General features: G+C 33.1%; 6 protein-coding genes across 10 annotated transcripts in view; 2 read left to right on the top strand and 4 right to left on the bottom strand.

The window, feature by feature from the left end:
- Window positions 1-555: 555 nt before the first annotated feature.
- Polr3F (RNA polymerase III subunit F) lies at window positions 556-1,738 on the bottom strand. Its single transcript, XM_076397625.1, has 3 exons — window positions 1,341-1,738; window positions 1,027-1,283; window positions 556-975 (listed from the first exon to the last, which is right to left on the bottom strand). The coding sequence occupies exons 1-3, from the start codon at window positions 1,655-1,657 to the stop codon at window positions 647-649; spliced, it is 903 nt and encodes a 300-aa protein (XP_076253740.1). The 5' UTR covers window positions 1,658-1,738; the 3' UTR covers window positions 556-646.
- A 352-nt stretch (window positions 1,739-2,090) lies between these two features.
- LOC143192346 (putative phosphorylase b kinase regulatory subunit beta) lies at window positions 2,091-10,730 on the top strand. 2 transcript variants are annotated; one of them, XM_076397623.1, is made up of 22 exons: window positions 2,091-2,233; window positions 2,293-2,399; window positions 2,457-2,592; window positions 2,647-2,720; window positions 2,781-2,989; window positions 3,047-3,176; window positions 3,232-3,383; window positions 3,465-3,637; window positions 3,693-3,856; window positions 3,915-4,156; window positions 4,471-4,485; window positions 5,654-5,873; window positions 5,938-6,076; window positions 6,183-6,358; window positions 6,412-6,557; window positions 6,611-6,761; window positions 6,815-6,939; window positions 6,997-7,177; window positions 7,228-7,390; window positions 7,447-7,639; window positions 7,696-7,851; window positions 10,413-10,730. In XM_076397623.1, the coding sequence occupies exons 1-22, from the start codon at window positions 2,220-2,222 to the stop codon at window positions 10,572-10,574; spliced, it is 3,228 nt and encodes a 1,075-aa protein (XP_076253738.1). In that variant the 5' UTR covers window positions 2,091-2,219; the 3' UTR covers window positions 10,575-10,730. The 2 variants fall into 2 exon arrangements, with proteins under 2 accessions (XP_076253738.1, XP_076253739.1); XM_076397624.1 differs by lacking the exon at window positions 4,471-4,485.
- On the bottom strand, window positions 7,754-10,321 carry LOC143192348 (L-selectin). The gene is made up of 4 exons (XM_076397626.1): window positions 10,100-10,321; window positions 8,318-8,484; window positions 8,115-8,260; window positions 7,754-8,058 (listed from the first exon to the last, which is right to left on the bottom strand). Exons 1-4 carry the CDS (start codon window positions 10,260-10,262, stop codon window positions 7,881-7,883), a joined length of 654 nt encoding a protein of 217 aa, XP_076253741.1. The 5' UTR covers window positions 10,263-10,321; the 3' UTR covers window positions 7,754-7,880.
- A 572-nt stretch (window positions 10,731-11,302) lies between the features above and the next one.
- Window positions 11,303-12,373, bottom strand: LOC143194148 (EKC/KEOPS complex subunit Lage3). 2 transcript variants are annotated; one of them, XM_076400732.1, is made up of 3 exons: window positions 12,174-12,373; window positions 11,984-12,112; window positions 11,303-11,928 (listed from the first exon to the last, which is right to left on the bottom strand). In XM_076400732.1, the coding sequence occupies exons 1-3, from the start codon at window positions 12,197-12,199 to the stop codon at window positions 11,799-11,801; spliced, it is 285 nt and encodes a 94-aa protein (XP_076256847.1). In that variant the 5' UTR covers window positions 12,200-12,373; the 3' UTR covers window positions 11,303-11,798. The 2 variants fall into 2 exon arrangements, with proteins under 2 accessions (XP_076256847.1, XP_076256846.1); XM_076400731.1 differs by having other exon boundaries at window positions 11,654-11,937; window positions 12,174-12,347.
- Window positions 12,374-12,820: 447 nt separating this feature from the next.
- Window positions 12,821-14,902, top strand: LOC143192344 (uncharacterized). The gene is made up of 10 exons (XM_076397622.1): window positions 12,821-12,911; window positions 13,009-13,100; window positions 13,153-13,258; window positions 13,310-13,472; window positions 13,533-13,780; window positions 13,834-13,962; window positions 14,017-14,192; window positions 14,299-14,446; window positions 14,507-14,580; window positions 14,640-14,902. Exons 1-10 carry the CDS (start codon window positions 12,904-12,906, stop codon window positions 14,816-14,818), a joined length of 1,323 nt encoding a protein of 440 aa, XP_076253737.1. The 5' UTR covers window positions 12,821-12,903; the 3' UTR covers window positions 14,819-14,902.
- Window positions 14,903-15,308: 406 nt separating this feature from the next.
- Window positions 15,309-20,125, bottom strand: part of mtgo (miles to go) — a 302,612-nt gene continuing 297,795 nt past the window's right edge. For all 3 annotated transcript variants that reach the window (XM_076397618.1, XM_076397620.1, XM_076397621.1), the window contains 6 exons: window positions 19,001-19,140; window positions 18,702-18,940; window positions 18,485-18,629; window positions 17,332-17,467; window positions 17,057-17,273; window positions 15,309-16,995 (listed from right to left, as the gene is read on the bottom strand). In XM_076397618.1, the coding sequence (XP_076253733.1) occupies window positions 16,636-16,995; window positions 17,057-17,273; window positions 17,332-17,467; window positions 18,485-18,629; window positions 18,702-18,940; window positions 19,001-19,140 (1,237 nt within the window). In that variant the 3' untranslated portion in view covers window positions 15,309-16,635. The remainder of the gene's footprint in view (window positions 16,996-17,056; window positions 17,274-17,331; window positions 17,468-18,484; window positions 18,630-18,701; window positions 18,941-19,000; window positions 19,141-20,125) is intronic.

The following is a 20,125-nucleotide window of genomic DNA, read 5'->3' as shown; positions in this document are numbered from 1 at the left end:
TTAAGTAGTTGGAAAAAGTTTGGGTTTGCTAAATTATAGGCAAATGATTGGTTTTTGAATTAATTATTAAGTGATCTATATTTTTTATCGTTTTATTCAATTATTTATGGTCAAATTACAGTAATCAACAATCGCTAAAGTATTTTTTCTAATGGGATATTAAATCCAATGTAGCTTTTGAGTTCTTGGAAGAAAAGCCAGCTTTAATTTCCTAAGCGTTGATTTATTCATGCCAAGGAAGTTTTTGGCCCAAATAAAACATTTTGTTCACAATGAGACTACAAAAATGCTATAGCAGTTTGGCTACGTAATTTGCATTATCTTTAATTTATCATAACTTAGTAGATTAAAATTCATAATTAGGTAACACAAAAAATGTTCTACATTTTATAGTTCATTTACATAAAAGTGATGACTGATGAGGGTATATTAAAAATAGACTAAAGGTTTTGTATTCATTTCCTGTAGAAATAAAATATCTTTTGGTTTTTCAAAATTCCTCATCAAACGATGTCACTATAACCCGAATTTATTTCATAATAATAAAAAACAAAATTTATTATTGAAATATATTAAAATAAATTACAGAGGTTTCATTAAAACATCTCTTATCCATCAACATCAAACCAAGTAAAATGCAATCTTCTTATTTGCTATCTAACCACTCAGTTAAGTAGGTACAAGCCTGTGGATTTATTGATCCTGTATTGGCACATCGATCAGCTATTAAACAAATACCACAGGTGGTTTTCACTAATCCCGGATGAGGTAAAAATTTATTAGTGGCTTTATATAGAAAGGTGCCATTGGGATTGGCAATTCTCTCAGCGTTGTTATCTAAAACCACTGTATAAAGAATGCTTTCAATGTCAGCAACACTGAGAGACACTTTGCTAATTCCCAAATCAGAAATAAACTTATGAACATCCGTAGCTGATGCGTAGGCCCTGTTCCGGACAAGCAATGGACCACCACCTAAAAATACATTATACAATACAGGAATAAAATCAGCTAAGTTCAAAATACCTTGTTTAGTGGCATCCTCGAGTCTCTGAACCAAAAACCGGTGACACTGCTGATTTAAAACATCCACAAATTCACTCTCAAAATCTTGATCTTGGTACCAGGCTCCTCCAGTTACCGAGTTATCTGGTTCTAGGTCAAACAACATATAAACCTTTTTCTTGCTAGCTGATACTGATTTAACGGCCTTGATGATTTTTTTGGTTTCCAAGCTTTTCAGTACTTTATTCAATTGTGTCATGTTTAAATTGGATTTAAACCTGATTAAATATATTTTGTATATTAAGAAGAACAAGTAAACAAACGCAAAATACTACCTAATATCTCTTATCCAAATCCCCTTGTTGCCAGCTTCCTCAATAATTTTGTACACAATCTTCTCCTCATTATCGGCTCCTTTAGCTGTTGTTCTCTTTGAAGGGTCTTTATATTTATACAGCAAATTGTTTTCTTTTGTTTTAAATAATTCCAAAACGCCGTTCTTCAATAATTTATTAATGATTATTGTTAAATCTGCCATGGGAACAAGGGGCATATGATTTTTTAAATCTTGGTTGGAAATGCCATCGGGTTTCGATTTCGCTAATTCAATTAATTCATTTTCGTTTCCGTCATCATTAGTTTGTGTATCCATATTTTTCTTATTCGAATAATTAATCTGTCCGCAATTAAATCACAGAACTACATCGCAGACTGCAATGTTTATTATGATCTAAAAAGTAAGGTTAAGTTCTATTTATTTCAATTAATGACCTAGGAATGTTGAAAAATATCGAAAATACTTTTTAAAATATCGTTATTTTTCCAAAAAAAAATTAAAATTTCTCTTAAACAGAACAAAAAACCATTTAATTATTTTTTTTATACTAATTAAATTGGGACTTAATTTTAAATGTTCATTATTCTTTGGCACTTAATTGTAAGGGTTTATTCAAATATCCATATATAATACAAAAAAATATCGATATTTTATTTCCTGGATAAATCGATATATTTTTCTTGGTGGCCGACTACTCTAAATTGACCTTATCAAAAGGACATGACCAATGACAAACAAAGAAGATAAAGTTTATTTTAACCTAATTATTTTGTCCTTAAAATGACATTTATATCTAAACAAAATTAGAACATTTTCAACTAAAAATAAACACTAATGAAACGCTAATCTTAAGCTGATTTTATTGAAATACGTAACTATGGGAATAGAAAAGTAATCTGGTCGTTTAAGCAAACTTGAAATTAGTAATAACAGATTATTACAACTTTCAGGATGTCTTCCCCTAGCACCGGGCTAGATGATACAAATTTCGATCAGTTCATAAAGACCTCAAATTATGAAGAAACTGTAAGACAACTAGATGTATATTATGGAATGGGTTAGTATTCAACTAAACCATACATATGTATATGTCTTTAGATTTTCTGTGTTTCAGTTAAAAGACAGCTTCTTCGTTATCAAAGCCCTATTACAGGATTGTTTCCTGTTTTATCAACAGACACTGAAATAGGGAGTGTTAGAGAAAGCGTATATTGTGCAGCTGCTGTTTGGGGCTTATATCAAGCCTATAGGTATGGTGATATTAAATAGTATTTTGACTTAATTAATTTGTAATATAATTGTAGGAGAATTGATGACGATAGAGGAAAGTCATATGAATTAGGGCAATCTACAGTTAAATGTATGAGGGGTATATTAGGTAAATAAATTAATAACTTAATAAATAGTTACATTTTTGTTATATAAAGCATTTTTTAAGAATGTTGGATCAAGCAGGCCAAACGAGTTGAGCTCTTTAAAAAGAATCAATCGGCATGTCATGCATTACATGTAAAATTCCATTTAACTACTGGAAATGAGGTCTTTTCAGATGATGAATACAATCATTTACAAATTGATGTTATTTCTGTGTATTTGTTGTTCCTAGTACAGATGATAACCTCTGGCTTGCAAATAATTTATACCCAGGTATTAAAAAGTCTTTTTTTAATTTTAAATGTGGGAATATTGATTAAATGTATTTAGGATGAGGTTGCTTTTGTGCAAAATTTGGTGTATTATGTTGAGAGAGCTTATAGAACTCCGGATTTTGGAATGTGGGAGAGGGGTAGTAAATATAATGATGGTAACCCAGAAATCCATGCTAGCTCAATTGGTTTGTAATGTTATTTCTTATAAATTTCTTGTTATACCTTGTACATACATTTTAGGAATGGCTAAATCGGCATTGGAAGCAATAAATGGGTGCAATTTATTTGGAGAAAAAGGAGCTTCTTGGAGTGTGGTATATGTTGATATTGATGCTCATAATAGAAATAGGAGTATTTTTGAGACTTTATTGCCAAGGGAGTCTTGCTCCAAGGTAATTTTGTTATCTTAATAGTGTTTATATATATATATATATATATATATATATATATATATATATTTGTTTAATCTTAAGGAGGTTGATTCTTGTCTGCTCCCAACAATATCATTTCCTGCATTTGCCAGTCACGAGGAAATGCTATACAACAGAACTAAAATAAATATAGTTAGTAAACTGAGAGGCGAATACGGTTTTAAGAGATTTACTAGAGATGGTTATAAGACTGTTTTAGAGGACCCAAATCAAAAGTAAATAGCTTGTTTCACTGTGATAATTTAAGGCATCAAAAGAAATTTGTTTTAGGTTTTATAAAAAAGAGGATATCAAAAAATTTGATGGTATTGAATGTGAGTGGCCTCTGTTTTACATATTCATGATTATTGATGGGGTTTTCAAAAATATGCCCGATCAGATTAATGAGTATCAAGATTTGTTAAAGAAAAGGATTTATTTAGATCATCATGAAGGTGAGATGGCTTCGTTACATGTGTGGGTCGCATTATTTAAATGTTACTTTCACCTTAGACCCTGTTATACCCATGTATTATTACATAACCAAAGAGGATATACCAAAACAGAATCAAGGGACTTCAGTTCCCAAAACAATGGTGTTAGATCATGGATTATTCCTGTGGAATCAAGCCATGTTCATTCTGGCTCAACTTTTAACGGCTGGGTTATTGCATATTAATGAGTTGGACCCAATCCGCAGATACCTACCATCATACAATAGACCTAGAAAAGGTGGCAGGTATTCAGCTTTCCAGGTATGTATTTTATATGTTTCTATGTGAGAAATATGTTACAATACATACATTATCATTTGATATTAACTGAATATAATTTTTTATCATTAATGCATTAGTTTTTGTCTGTTTGTTGAATCCGTTATATATATGTTAATAACTGAAACTTGATATTGTAAATAATTTGGTATTAACTGTTATTCCTTTATTATTCCTAATTCAGTAAATATATCAAATATTCAATAGTTCTGACAGAGAGTAGAAATATATTTTAGAAGAGTGTACAATCTTGAGTAACAAGTCTAATGCATATATTATTTTTTCCACTTCTACAGGCAAAACCTAGCATAGTAAGTAAATTTGTAATTATTTTTGTAAATTATGCAAATTCTTTACACTCTTTATTTTGATCTATCAGTTTCAGCAGAAGCTTGTAAAGTAGAATTTGTAATTATTTTTGTTATGGCATGGCTTATAAAATGAAATATCTGTTTAATTTGTGCTAATTATATAATGTTAAGGGCATCAGGTCATTTTTATTTTAATGGAAGCAATTACATAATATTAAACAGGTTTTTCATTAAGTTTTTTTTAATTTTGCCAGAGCAAAACTGCTTTTGTTTTAAATAGTTTTATTTTTATTAGTCTTATATGAAAAAAATATTCTTATAGTCAAATAGTCTTTCATAAAGCTATACATATATATTTTGGCTTACTCTCTAGAATTTCCTTACTTCTATATTGTTATTACTTTAATGCATGGGTATGTCTAGCATTTTGAAACCTGCACTATTATTAGACGATAGACAAATTGCTTAAATATTTTGTAAAAATTTGTTTGTGTATAGAATCTATTGAATTGGCAAGAAAGGCTAGTTTCTTGTACCTAAGCTTAAAGGATTTCTCCCTTTAAAGCAAACATTGGATAAACGTTTTTGAGATCGTGTCTGATATTCTTCCGATTTTTCTGTTTATATATTAAACTTGACTTTTTTATAACTGCTCTCCATAAGTAGAAATATATTTGTTTTATACCTACTATACGCAAACTAAAACAATAAACACAGTCACACTAAACACGCTCCAACTTAATTTAAACGTCATTGACATTGATTGTCAAAAAAAAACATTCATATCTCATTCTGTTGCATCTACACCAACGCAGCCTACTGTAAAACTGGTCATTCAGAGTATTTATCATGGAGTTAGTTTATTATGACAGAAATGGCCATCAAATGCTTTTTATAAAAATTTATAATAGAATGAATAATTTATAAGCATTTTGTTGACATATTGCGTTAGTGCAGATATAACAACATTATTGTCATTTATAAAAATAACTACATTAAATATATTTATTGTTTTTTTTTGTTTATTTTAAAATATTTCTTATGATTAGGAAATAAGTGTGATAACGAAAAACATTATAAAAAGTAAGTATTGTGAATGATTACGTGTATGTACTTCTTATTTATCTTTCTAATATCTATCTCTTAATAGTAATGTTTTCATATCTAGGGCACCGCCACCGACTTAGTGGTTCAAATTGTTCTAATCGCCGAATCGATGCGTCTGCAAGCTATGATGGCAACCTATGGCATTCAAACTCAAACGCCTCATGAAGTAGAACCGGTTCAAATTTGGTCTTCCACTCAACTAGTCAAAGTTTATCAAAACCTGGGCGTCAATAAAAAATTGAAACTACAAGGACGGCCCGAGAGACCTATTGGTAGTTTAGGTAATTGACATAAATCATTATTAACTTGTAATTGTTCTTAAATTATTATTGAATGTTGTTTAAGGAACTAGCAAGCTCTATCGCATATGTGGAGCGACGGTTCTTTGTTATCCTTTGATATTCGAAGTATCGGACTTTTATCTGTATAGAGATATGGCTCTGCTTATCGATGACATAAAGACGGAGTTACAATTTGTGGGGAGGTGAGTTAATTAATGAAAATATAAGTTAATTACGTGAATTTGATTGGGCGATTATACACGATAAAATAGGAATAGGATGGTGAGGAAAATTGTTTATTTCTTTTAGATATTGGAGATTATCTGGTAGACCTACTGTATGTTTACTGATCCGGGAAGAGCATATGAGGGATCCCCAGTTTAAAAAAATGCTGGACCTACTTGCGATGCTTAAAAAAGGCTACTGCGACAACGTCAAGGTCCGAATCGGCCGCCTGCAAAATCTCATTTCCAGTTCTTGTGTTGGTAAATAAACCACGCAAACGAACCTAACTATATAACTCTCCGAACTTTTGTAGAACATCTGGACTTTATGAATCAGCTCGAGGGTCTGACAGATAATTTTTCCCATTTCCAACAGTTGGAACACGACTACATAGGCTACCAGAGTTTGACAGACGTGCCGAGGGTCTCTAATTACATAGACGACCTGAAAGATTTCTCGGTGAGTTGACAATAACATTTGTTTCTTTCAATCGGGACTGTGTTTTTTTCCAGTGCTTTAAAGACAAACCAACCAATGAGATTATCGAAATGTTGGGTAATATGGAGAGTATTTATGCCAAGGCTCAGTTGTATGGATTCATATTAAAAAGGGAAGGAAAGCATTTTAAAATCAAGGAAAAAACTGTGGAGGATTCATTATTAGGTTTTAATTTTTTAAATTCACCTTCATTGTGGATATATTACAAATATTTTTAGCTCTATATCATCATGCTGGTTGTTTGAGACACTGGTCTGCAGTTCGATACACCAGTAGTCTTTTGAACCATACTGTGGATTCTATAAGTCCCTTTATAACAGCTGTTTTAGTGCATGGTAAACAGGTGAGAGCTCATAGAGTAGTTTTTTAAATAAGTCTCCCTTACATCGGCCAGTTATAGCTTACTATAGGCGTGGTGGGGCAAAAGGAAACCGTTTTTGATAAACCAATGACCCCGGCAGAGATCCAGTCGATCGTCTACAGTACCATACAACCATTTGATGTGATCCAGGCTGTGTTACAACAAGAAATAACTCTATATTGCGGAAGGTTGATATCCACAAATCCTGAACATTTTACAGGTATATTATCAGTTCTTTCTCCCCACTTTATATTCACACAGCCTTTTAAGGAATACTGAAGATTCGTGTCGGTTGGGTGTTAGAAGCCATGAAATATTATTTAGAGATAAGCGGTAGTAAAAAAAGAATAGAGGATCATAGTCCTTATGAAATTAGGCAGATAATCTCCAAAGTTTTATCTATAAGAGAGTGGGAATCGGATGAAAACTTCAAGTAATTGGTGGTGAATATGATGAGTCGCCGTTAAAATAATTTTGTTGCGATTTTAGACTGACTCCGCTCGAAAAACGACAGTTGGAAGGTTGTCTCTGTCGGGTACCCCAGATTTTTTATAACGAGGTGTGGGACGTTTTGTTACGAACACCAAAAGGAATCGTTGTCGAGGGGAATGTCATACCGCAAGAACCAACCATGTCCAACATGACGAAAAATGAATTAACATTCTCTCTACTAGTTGAAGAAGTCGGTTTTATTCACTATTTTGTACAATTAAAAAAAATACATTGAATTATTTCCAGATGCTGAACCACATCAACATACCTGAGTATAGACAACTAATAGTGGAGCTTTTGACAATTGTTTCGACGATATTGGGCAGAAATCCGGAACTGACCTTTAATCAGCCCCTGAATCTGAAACAGTTGGTCGTTGATGCCGCCCATATGTATGCCAAGGTAATTTTTTTATTGTTGTGAAGCTTAGCTTAAGGAATGTCTACGTCAGGTCGTAAGAACCTCGCATATATAAGCAGTTCTCTGATATCCTCGCAGGCGAAGGAACGTCTGCGGCTGCAGGCCGCGTCGTGCCACCTTATTCCGTCATTGTACTTGTTATTGAAGACGGCTAAACAACTCTCCAATTTCCTGTTCTGTGTGTATTCCCTAAAATAACATCAGGGTTAAACACATTACTGTCAATGTAACGTTGAAGTCATTACCAATTATCCGGTTGTGGATCTCCGGTTTCTCCAGTCCAAGACCAGTCGGTTCTAGCTTTGTCTGTTGTCGGCGCTAATTGTTCAAACGCACCCGTCCAAATCCACCCGTTGATGTGCCTAGGAAAAAACTGTTTTCTCTGGCAGCCCTGAAATTTCAGTTAATTAATGAACAACTCGGATGAAGATATTATTCATCGTGTTACAGAAAAATCGCATAACCTTCCCGACGTCCAAACTTCATCGACATCGTCCCTTGCTATAACTGCTTTCAAAAAGTCGTTCTTCTCTTTTGTCTCCAGGGATATTAGATCCATACAACGGAGCCGGCAGTAGTTTCTCGCTCCTAACCAGTCTTCCTCGCTAATATTCGCTAGAAAGGATTGGAAATTAATCCGCAGATTAATTGTTACTATATAACACATTGGCTGAAAAGTCCCAGGCCTAACACATAGATGGCGCTAGTTTTATTGTATTCGCCGCTTTTTGAGTTAGTAATAATCTTCAAAAGAAAGCTGAAATTTTACACTGTTTCATAATGGGAAAAAATATATTCATAATAGAAAAAATCCTCTTGAACGGTATTGTTATTTGATCGAATAGTGAAGTTGCGTGAGTTATCTAACATCGTAAAGATATAAAAAAAGTGTTGATTTTATATTGTATGAGCCAGGATGACTATCAGAACGCTCTGTTCAAAGTGGGTGCCGCGTTTGCTCACTGTTGATCAAAAACAAGAACGTGTTGATTCTGAGCAGTGTTTGGCAATGTTTAAACGTAACAAATCGTATCGATATGTGGACAATGGATGAAACATGGATCCATCGCTTCACTCCGGAATAAAAATGATCGTCATTTGAGTGGACAGCAACTGGTGACGGGCCTGTTTGAGGCAAAAGATAAATCGTTCTACAAAAGTGGTATTAAAATGTTAGAGCGACGCTGGAATTATTGGGTAGCTCTTGGTGGAGATTACGTTGATGAATAAAGCCAATTTGGAAAAAAACTGCTTTGTTACATCCGGGACTTTTCAGTGTTATTTGTTACAATGACAAGACGACGGTGTAATTCTGCTGCCTTTTGACATAAGTGTGAAGTTTGAGCTCGATCCAATTAAACAATCAATACACGTCATCAAAATTTATGACGCCATACATCGCATTGTTGCCGCATCAATTTGGACTTTTGGTTTACAACATCAAATTCGGGGGGTATTATCGGTTTAATACTCACATCACATTTATTTTTCACTGAATGCGTTTTTGCTTGTAAGATAAACTCCAGTGTTACTTAATTTTGTTTAAATAATTCGTCTTGGATATTAGTCAGTGGTCTTCTCTCGAAATCAAAAGGGATTGTTAGACGTGAGTAAAAATACCATAGCAGGATAATGTTCTCTGGAAGCCGATTATGGCGCTTCCACCAAAATGTTTTAAAGTCTTTAGAACAGCTCGAAATGTCAAATTTTATAAATTATATTTCTATCCAGGGATATAAATATATATATATATAATGCTCAATTTATATCCCTGGATATAAATATAATTTATAAAATTTGACATTTCGAGCATATATATATATATATATATATATATATATATATATATATATATATATATATATATATATATATATGTATATAGTCTTGCACATTGAATGTCGTGACCATCAGCAAAATATCTAAAAAGTCTACAATTCAGTTACAATATCCATGGATATTAATTCAAATGTAATTGAAAATTTTAAATAAAAAAATTAATGTATATTTCCTAATAATACCAATTTATTCAAACGTTTATCTTATATTTTTTAATTATTCATATCGAAATTATAACAAAAAGCTGTAATTCTACAAATAAAACATGTAAACAATCCGGCAACGTTGCAAATAAGGCCAAGTGTTTCGGCCAAATCTTAAGAAAAATACTTATTTGAAATTAATCTCTTATTATTTGTAGTGTAATTTAGGATCATTATTTCCTACATACCTCTCCAATGATAGAAGTAATTGGTTCCGTTATTTATTTCGTGTATTATCCGCTTCGCACATAGTACTGGTTCTGGCAATTCTAGCTTTCTTCCGTTTCTAAACTGCGCGTTAGCACAGCTTGCCATGCAAATCAAGAGCACAACTATAAGCGCTCTCATCATTAACTAATTGATTTACTACTAATAACCGTAGTCAGGCATCGGACCTATTTATATTCTTTTTTTCGAAGTTTCCAACCCAATTTAGGAATGCCATTAATATCTTTTTAAAATTGAATTACGTTAGAAAGTTGTCCGTATCGTTTGTTTCAGGATAATGGCTTGAAAGAAGAAAACATTCAATACCTAATGGAAATTCCATACATGCAATCTATGGGATACTTAGCGAGGTCCACTGTTAATACCGTTTTAAAAGGTGGTCAGATCACCGGTAAACTCGACGATCGAGCTTACTCAGCATGCAGGTTACAATGATTGTTTCTCTAGGACAATTGAATGTTGTTTTGTTTAGTGATCTTTATTAACTTAGTGTTTGCTTTAAGCCGTGTTTGATTCTCATGTACGTTATATTGTGGCAAGTGAATATATATTTTTATTATGCAGTTGTTTAAATAAATGTTGTAGTTATGATCGTATAGTTTCAATATAAATTAGGAAAATACCACTTTTACTGACTTAACAGGATCTCTAAAACTATGCTTCTGATTGGTTTGAAATTTAGCACAGTTACTCCTCTCTTGACATTGACATCCACTAACGACAGATTTTGAGAAAATACTATATAAATATGATATTGCACTATTGTTTTAGTTTTTCTAAATATTTTTTAGTTTAAATAAAAGCCTCAATAGAAAAGAAAAGCTTTATGCATTTTAATAATGTGACTTATAATATTTACCTGGATTTGAACAGGATATTTTATCATTTAGGGAAGTTTAACAAAAAAATGATTTATTTAAACGTTTATGAAAGGTAAGAATTTTGAAATATTTCTAGGGTTTCAATGTAATGGGATTAAAATAAATTATTTCTTACTTTACTAACTTTAGCATTCACCTTCAAATATGTCAAATATTGAAGTGATTTTTGATGCTACCTGTTATTAAAAAAATGAAGGTGTGTTGATTTCGTACAAAATTTCCAACAAATTAATATGATACTGGAATCAAATTCTATCAAAAGGAGTTAATAAAACTACAATGACTAACAAATCATTTATTTAAATACAAGTGTTCTGAAACATCCCAAATATTTAAATCATATATGGATGGTATGGGCTTTTTCCTATTAGTTTCACTATTTTTATAGTTATCCTTATGGCACTTTGCTTTATCCTTACAAATACAAGCATCAACATTGTCCGAATCGTTTATAACAATATTTTCCTTATTTTTATAAGAATTTTTGTCCGTGATGGTTCTGAGGTCATCATAATGGGGTGTCATCAATAAACCTAAACTAGGATAAATAACAAAACCAAATACAAAAGTTGCGGTAAGTACAAAAATTGGTACTGATATAGCCCAGTGTCTCTGAGGCAAGAAATCAAGTCCAACCATCTCAAAATATTTACCAGGCACCAAAGACCATATCAAATATATTATAAATAACAAGTTCAAGCTAAGAAACATTATGAATCCATAAACAGCTCGGATGGGAGTTGGCGAGGGAGTGTTTTGGGCCATTTTTGTATATATTTTAATAATAACTGTAAGATTCTGTTTTTGGTAATCCAATAACTTCTATAGTTTCCGTGATTAAATCAACTTTTTCAAAAAAATTATTCAGTGCTGTCCGTAGTTGTCGTGTTAGAGATGCAGAAAAATTTCTGTAAAATCTTCATGTATTTATATAATGCCATAAAGTATTATGTATTAACTCACACTTTAATTAATGTGTCTTCTAATGTTAATTTTTTACAAACACCACTTCGACGAGGTTCTTCATCAACTCTCAAAACATCGAAAACTATTTCAGCAATTCTTTTACTACCGAAAGGCAATTCTAAATCTCTAAAATAAAGAATGAATTAATTAATTGTGTGTTAACAATGAATTAAGAAATTAATCATACATATTTAAGTTTTTATCTCCACTCATTTCGATTTTTTCCTATTTATCCTTTAGCGTTAATTTGAATTTGCATAATTAACCACAAGTAATATTCCCTCTTCTACCCAATTCGTTATTCTGTGTTTCTAATTAACAACAAAATTAAGACCTCTTAACATTTACAAAAAAAAATAAATTTAGGTTATGACCACAAAACAGAGAAATTCTCAATATTTTTTGATTATAATGTGGGGTTCTTGGGCATGAATAGCATAATCGAAATAGATCGATTATATATGACCTAGAGATTTTAATTCAATTGATGTCAATTATGAGTCTACCTCATGTGTAAAACAATGTTGACATAAAAAAATTAGTGCATAACACTCAGTATATATACCAAATAAAGAGAAAGTTATTACATTTGACAATATAGCAATGTTTTGGATGACTCAGTAATAAAAGATACTTTATCTGTTTGGTATTTTCTCTCTATTTGCTTGAAAATAACATAATGAGTGTTCCATGCACTTCGATTATTTAAAATTATTTTTGATATCGATTATTAAAATGTTTCCTTATGCCCAGCCCTGATTCTGTGCAACAATCTTAAATTTATTGTTTACTTTTTAAACGTAACCTTAATTTTAATCTGTCAGTTTTTGAAATCCATATCTATGGTTAATAGTTTCGATGCGTAAGGGTGTAATATATTTTATTATATTTTTTGGTAATTACATTTCTCCATAGAAATGGGGAAGTAGGTATCCTTTTGAACAATGTTCACTAAAATTATTTATTATTCATTTTATTACTAAGATAGTTTAGATTATAGATTTTCTTAATACTTTATTTAGACATGATGAATGGAGAAAAATAGCAAAAAAATGTCGAAGGAAGCGCTTAAGACAATTGAAGGCGAAAGAAAGAGATCTAAAATTAAGACAAGGTAATGTATCGAAAGGTCTTGTCAAAATACAGATTTTGAAATTAAATTTTAGAGCAAGAAAGACTTGAAGCTTCTCCGTCATATAAAACATGGATTGAAGAACAAGAACGGATTGAAAATGAACGTGAATTAGAAGAAAAAAGGCAATCACTTATCAGGTATGTTTAAATATATTTCATATAAACATATGTGTATATGTTTATTTAAAGAGAGAAACAATGGAGAGAAGTAGAGGAACAGGCACAGAAGCAATGGCAGCAGTTACAAAAAGTACTAGCTCAAGCACGGGAAGAGAAGATGAAAAGAAATATGAAAATAAAAATGGAATGGGAGCAAGAACAAGAGAGATTGAAAAAAATACAAATAGCAAAGGTATTGTTTCTGTATTATAAGTACTTTCTTCTTTTTAATTAAATTTATGCATTCAAATAGGAAAAAGAACTGGAGGAAAAAAGACAACTTCAACAAGAGCGTGAAAAACTACTTCTAGATTTTTTGGAACAAGGTGGTGACCCACCAGATTATTTAAAGACACCTTTGGAAACAAATCCAGGTAGAGAGATTTGTCCATTTTTCCAAAAAGTTTCAGCATGCAGATTTTTTGATAGCTGTTCAAGAAATCATGTGAGGCCTGGAATTAGTAAAACAATCTTAATAACGAACTTTTTTTCTCACATGAGGTAAAATTTTGTACAGTATAGATGATTGAAAATACATGTAGGTTTTGTTTCAGTTTACAAACTAAAGAAAACGAACATGGTAGTGATTCTAACCTAGAATTTGAAAAGGAAGACACATACAAGTGTTATACTGATTTTTTTTATGATGTAGTCTCAGAATTGGAAAAATGTGGTAAAATCAGGTTAGTACTCTGATATTATGGATATCAGCTGTTTTATTTTAATCATGTTTTTAGAAATTTTTTTGCCTGTTGTAATCACGAATCACATCTAAGAGGCAATGTATACATTGAATATAACAGTACAAGAGATGCCTTAGTTAGTTATCACAAATTCAATGGCAGGTGGTATGACTGTAAACAATTGAATGTTTATTTTTGTAGTATTGAAAATTGGAAAAATGCAATCTGTGGTAAGTTAATTTAATGTGAAAGTAAATTGAGTTTTAGTTACAAGCACTAATAACAAAAATAAATGTCATTTTAATTGTTTTTTTATGACTAGTCAATATTTTGTAGGACTCTATTTTCGTAACAAATGCCCAAAAGGAAATTCATGCAACTTTTTACATGTTTTTAAAAATCCCAAGAATCTATACAGCAATTATGAGGATGATTTTTATCGAAGATCTAATAGAACTTCTAGTAGATCAAATAAAACTGTACAGTAAGTGAAATAATTACTTTTTTTTGTTTTTCTGAAATGTGATAAATCTTGTTACTTTAGGGAATGGGATATGGAAATACCAGACAGACGGCATCTAAGATGGTCCGAGTCTCCAGAAAGGATTTTAGAAAAGGGTAATGATTTAGTTTTACCCTTTCGTATATTATATAATAAATATTTATTTTAATTACAGAAGAAATTTTGAATAATACTGACAAATCCAGAAAGTATGTTAATGATAGTGAAGTTACTAAATCGAGACATAGAGAACACAAAGAAAAAAGGAAACGTAGGTCTCGAGATCGAAGTAGGTCTAGATCAAGATCAAATCACAGGAGAAAACGGAGTAGTAGTCGTAGGAGGCGGGAATAGAATTTACCGAGCCATAAATGATTATGTTGTTATTTATTGTCATAGTGACTAATATAAGTTAAGTAAAAGAAATTCTGTTTGATATTGAAACATTTTATTTTTAATATTACCATGAACCATAGAAAAATGAACTGTTCATAATTTCAGAAAATAATACAAGAATATGATTGACTTCTCTGTATAGGAATGTAGTAGTTCTTAAATAAGTTAAATTTAGTTTAAGTATTTCATAAATGTTGCCAATAATACAGAGACCATCCTGTCATTTTTTATTTTTGACTTTTAATGACGGATTCGTTGCTCCAATGTTTCACTTGATTTTAACGTTAGTGTTCTATTTGTTGAAGATCTTATTACTTCAAAGTCTAAATGTTTTGTTTAATGAAAACAATTTAAAGGTAATATGTTTAATTAGTTCAAAAAATTAAGCTTTTCAGCGGCACAACAAACAATTGAAGTCAGAGGCAATGATGAAATAAAAGGCAAGTAGTACATAAAATATAATTGATTTATTTGTATATGTATTTCCTATAGCATATATTAATATATCTCTCTGGATGGTGCTTTGAGCACACACACGTCCCAATAATAATATATCATAGATAAGATGTACCAGATTAATCATATATATAATATATTGATTTTTTTCTATATTGTTTTAAAATATTTGTTCCTATTATACAATTGTAGTAATATATATTTCTTAAAAATTATATAATATTCAAATATTCTAGGTACATACGTTCCAGCCACTATACAATTTAATTTTTATATTTGTAATATGTACCATACTGTATTAATACCTGCAACCATAGTTTTGTGTATATGTATAGAAAAAAATGTACAGGATGACTGGAATAACAACACACAGTACAGGGTGTTCCATAATTAGAAAACAAAGCACAAAGTTTCCGTAAAACACTCCCCACGTTAAAATGGGAGTTTCCTATTGAAATCAATATAAACATCGGAACAAAAAAAAATTACATCTCTATACAGTATAAAGGAACGTTACTTTTTAAATATATTTAGTACCCTTGATGACTAATCCTTTTAAAATTTAATTATGCTAGGTCCGCGATCCTAAGACTTAAAACTACGAATCTGGAAGAAATAAAGCGTATTTTATAACATTAGCCACGTATTCAAAACACCCTATACAGCAAAACATCACATCATTAAATTTAGCACCACTCTTAAAAAATACAGACAAATGCAGCCGAACTTGGAGACCTCTTGGTCTTACGATACACTTTATTAAATAGAAAATATGATTAGAGTACACCCTCAGTTGCGATTATATTGTGCTTCCCGTCTCGACTAGTCCTCGTTTGATTTAGTCTAGTCGTGACCTCCCTAGATTTTATTTATACAGTTATGAACACTGAGTTGTTCCTCGATATATATATAAAAGCCCTGTTAAATAATACTTCGGTATATTATTATTTGTGAAATTTCAGTTATTGTTCTCCCAATGTTAGTGACAGTCAAGAGTACATAAGAGATATATATATTTCGTCGCTCCCCAGGGGATTCCCACCCTGGAAATATAGGTTTAAATTAACAGGATACCTTGGGTATGAATTTTCTTAAATCGTTAATAATCTCAGTTTGTCGGAAATCGATATTATGTACACTCTCTATAATTCTTCTTAAAATTGACGACGCGCACATGCGACATGGGGTCGTTTAATTGGAACTTATATTTACAGTAAACAATATAAAGAGTTCAACAAAAATATTGCACTAAAATTTCACCATGGACAGTATGTAATCTTGACTCGAACTAACACAACATCATTCTTACTTCTTAGAAATCATTCGACGGGGAAAAAGATCCCCGTCTGTTTTACAAGGACCGATATTACTATCGCGGCGATGCTCAGCGACACCGCCAACAACACGCCGAAATTCTCCTCGTAGATCCTCCTCAGCGAGATTTCCTGCCATAGCGTCGGACCTTTCGGCCTGGAAGTGTGACTGGGCGTGGTGTTGCCGGAGGACAGCTTGGTGACGGCGGAGATATCGGCCGACATCGTGGCGAAGTTTGCGGGCGACGAATACGGACCTGGGAGTTCGCCCGTTGAGGTCAGACGGACGGGACACACGCGGGCGCTGTATTCCACGCCGGGTTCCAGGTTTTCCAGCGTGCACTTGGTCTCTGATGTACTCTGGACCTAAAAACACACGTTATAACATATAGTCCGCGACGCCCGTAACCACGCATGCTGTAAATACCTGTTTAAATATCTGTTCTTTGAGTTTCGCCAGCTGAACCTGATAGGAGATGGGGTCGCTGAACGAGTTCTTCGACGGGTGCCACTCCAGCGCGCAGGACCTCTGCTCGATATCGAATACTTTTGGCATTTTAAGAATACTTGGTGGGGCGATGGTCGTACTGAACTGGTATTGGTCGGAATAATCTCCAACACCCGCGTCGTTTGTTGCGTTTATCCTATGTGTGGAAGCGCCAACGTTAGACCAGGGATGGTCAAAGCGGGTTTATAACTTACCTAAATCTATAACTGGTTAATTCGTGGAGCTTGTTAACTTTACACGTTAACGCGCTTCCTCGGTAAACACAAACCCATTCTTTGGACCTCAAGGACTCCATTTCAACAGAGAACTGTGTATAATCGATGTTCTTTCCTGAAAATATTTAAAGATAAAAAAAAACTAAAGCCGGTAATATTTGACCTTTATTTATATTAAAGTCTTTATAGTAAGTGAAATATTAATCTACTTTTTATAAACCGTTTTTATGTAAAACCTTGACTGATAGCACAGTTATATCTTCGGTTCTTAATAAAAATAACAAAAAATTACAATATAAAAATAAAAGAGTAAAAAAGGACATGACTAAATACATATATATGTATATAGAAATTGGTACAAGGTATAAGACCGGTAACAGGTCAATTGAAAAGTCCCCGGCCTACCATAGTAAAACAAATTTTTTTGGCAAAATTAGTTTTTTTTATTTAACACAATTTCCTTCAAGGGTGATACACTGATTATAGCGACCCTCCAACTTTTCGATGCCATTTTTGTAGTACGAACATTCTTTTGAGATCTGAAAACAGGAAATAGTCGCTGGGGGCCAAATCTGGAGAATGCAGTGGATGAGGAAGCAATTCGAAGTCCAATTCACGGATTTTTGTCATCGTTTTCACTGACTTGTAACATGGTGCATTGTCTTGGTGAAGCAGCATTTTCTTTTTATTCAAATGCGGCCGTTTTATCGGCGATTTCGTCCTTCAAACGGTCCAATAATTCTATGTAATAGTCACTGTTGATGGTCTTCCCTTTCTGGACTGGACTTTGAGTGAAATGATGGAGCCATGTTTCTGCTCTGCAATGCATCTGAATCATCAACACATAGTCGTTTTTGGGCAAAAGTGAGCTCGCGCGGCACCCACTTTGCACAGAGCTTTCTCAGACACAAATATTCGTGAATAATATGATGTACACGTTCAGTTGATTGATATCTTTAGAATGTCTGCTATTCCATTCAATGTCAATTTACGGTCATTCAACATCTTATATGCGTTATGTTATATAAATAATGTTATAGTTTTTCCGACATTTCTCCATTATAACTACTTGTTATACCATAACTAACTTTTAACTTCTACAGACACATATCCAAAGACACTAAAAACTTACCTTCTCCCCATTTTAGTTTTAAGTAGTTGTGACCACTGCCTATACACTCCAAAGTCGGAGGAGCAGGTGGTAGCCTCAAGGTTGATACCTTCAAGGTCGAGGAAAAGTTCCCTACTCCCACCGCATTGACGGCTTGGATTTTTATCTGAAACATTCACAAAATAATTCGCCAATAACAACAAATATCTTCGTATTCCGCTGAAATGGTACTACTCACCCTATACAAGGTCTCCGGCTGAAGACCTTCTATGTGGTAGTCCGTAACCGGTCCCTCGGTCTCGATAATCCTATCTCCGACCTCGATGTTGTAGCGTTGGACGTCCGCTCCGTTACAGTTGGGTTCCGACCACCACACGGTGACGGTGGTGGGGCTAGCCTCGCTTCCTAAGATGGAGACGGGCGAAGGAACTGCCGCTGGTGTCGTTATCGCAGCGACGGGGGAGTGTGGACCTGTGCCTACGGGATACGATTGGTAAATTAGTCTTCGAACGGTCGCGTTTTTCTTTTCGAGAGTACCTGTCGAATTCATGGCTTGCACTCTGAAGAAATAGGTCCGAAATGGAGCGAGATTTTTTGCTTCGAAATTAGTGTGGGGGCCTTGATATATACTACTGTATGAACTAGGGTCCTCTGGGCTATCCGGACAGATTTCTAACCTAAAATACATGAATACTGTTTGAAATCGGATGTTATATTATTAATTTGTGCAGTTGCTTCCATTATCAATAATTGAGTGTAGTCTTTGAAGCATGCTTCTTATTAATATATCCTCTATATTAAATTATTTAACCATAATAATAGAATTAATTATTTGAGTGTAAACACTATCTAACAGGTCAATTGAAAAGTCTCCGGTCTGACACATAGATGGCGCTACTAGAATTAAATCCATATGTTTTTTAGTTAGCTCTAACCCTCAAAAGATGCGTGTATACATTTTGTTAAGCAGCTTTTGTTATAGAAGCAACTTTTGTTATTGCGAAAAAATGCATAAAAAGGAATTTCGCGTGTTGATAAAATATTGCTTTTTGAAGGGAGAAAATACAGTTGAAGCAAAAACTTGGCTTGATGCCGAGTTTCCGGCCACTGCCCCAGGAAAATCAACCAACAAGGATTTGTATGCTAAGTTTAGACATGGTGAAATGAGCACCGAAGACGGTGAACGCAGTGGCCGCCCAAAACAGCTTGTTACCGACAAAAACATTAAAAAATCTACAATATGATTTTAAATGACCGTAAATTGAAACTGAATGAAATAACACACTCTAAAGATATCAACTGAACGTGTATATCATATCATTCACGCATATTTGGGTATGAGGAAGCTTTGTGCAAAGTGGGTGCCGCGCGAGCTCATTTTTGACTAAAAACAACGAGTTGATGATTCGGAGCAGTGCTTGAAGATGATCAAGTGCAATAAAGCCGAGTTTTTGCGTCGATCTGTGACAATGGATGAAACATGGCTCCATCATTTAACTCCGAAATTCAATCGACAGTCATTCGAGTGGATTGCGCACGATGAACCCAAAAAGCTCCAAAGCGTGGGAAAACGCAACAGTCGGCTGGCAAGGTTTTGGCGACTGTATTTTGGGACGCGCAAGGAATAATTACTTCCAAATATCATTTGTTTAATTCTTGAGT

The sequence above is a fragment of the Rhynchophorus ferrugineus genome, unplaced genomic scaffold, assembly GCF_030347505.1.
Source record: "Rhynchophorus ferrugineus isolate W39M unplaced genomic scaffold, kcgeb_rfMv2 rfM3, whole genome shotgun sequence".
NCBI classification, from domain to species: domain Eukaryota; kingdom Metazoa; phylum Arthropoda; class Insecta; order Coleoptera; family Curculionidae; genus Rhynchophorus; species Rhynchophorus ferrugineus.
Note: the sequence above shows the minus strand (reverse complement) of the source record. Positions and strands in the feature narration are given on the sequence as shown.

Coding starts and splice junctions, on each gene's coding strand:
- LOC143192348 (XM_076397626.1), bottom strand. CDS start 10,262: ATGATGAGAGCGCTTATAGTTGTGCTCTTGATTTGCATGGCAAGCTGT. Junction 8,485..10,099: donor TTACTTCTATCATTGGAGAG/GTATGTAGGAAA, acceptor AATCCTTTCTAG/CGAATATTAGCGAGGAAGAC. Junction 8,261..8,317: donor GAAGGTTATGCGATTTTTCT/GTAACACGATGA, acceptor CTGAAATTTCAG/GGCTGCCAGAGAAAACAGTT.
- LOC143194148 (XM_076400731.1), bottom strand. CDS start 12,199: ATGAGTGGAGATAAAAACTTAAATAT. Junction 12,113..12,173: donor GGAGATAAAAACTTAAATAT/GTATGATTAATT, acceptor TCTTTATTTTAG/AGATTTAGAATTGCCTTTCG. Junction 11,938..11,983: donor GAAGACACATTAATTAAAGT/GTGAGTTAATAC, acceptor AAATACATGAAG/ATTTTACAGAAATTTTTCTG.
- LOC143192344 (XM_076397622.1), top strand. Junction 14,193..14,298: donor TTGGAAAAATGCAATCTGTG/GTAAGTTAATTT, acceptor AATATTTTGTAG/GACTCTATTTTCGTAACAAA. Junction 14,447..14,506: donor AGATCAAATAAAACTGTACA/GTAAGTGAAATA, acceptor TTGTTACTTTAG/GGAATGGGATATGGAAATAC.
- Polr3F (XM_076397625.1), bottom strand. CDS start 1,657: ATGGATACACAAACTAATGATGACGGAAACGAAAATGAATTAATTGAA. Junction 1,284..1,340: donor ATTTGGATAAGAGATATTAG/GTAGTATTTTGC, acceptor ATATTTAATCAG/GTTTAAATCCAATTTAAACA. Junction 976..1,026: donor CGAGGATGCCACTAAACAAG/GTATTTTGAACT, acceptor ATGTATTTTTAG/GTGGTGGTCCATTGCTTGTC.
- LOC143192346 (XM_076397623.1), top strand. Junction 3,857..3,914: donor TTATTTAGATCATCATGAAG/GTGAGATGGCTT, acceptor CTTTCACCTTAG/ACCCTGTTATACCCATGTAT. Junction 7,852..10,412: donor CCGCCCATATGTATGCCAAG/GTAATTTTTTTA, acceptor CGTTTGTTTCAG/GATAATGGCTTGAAAGAAGA.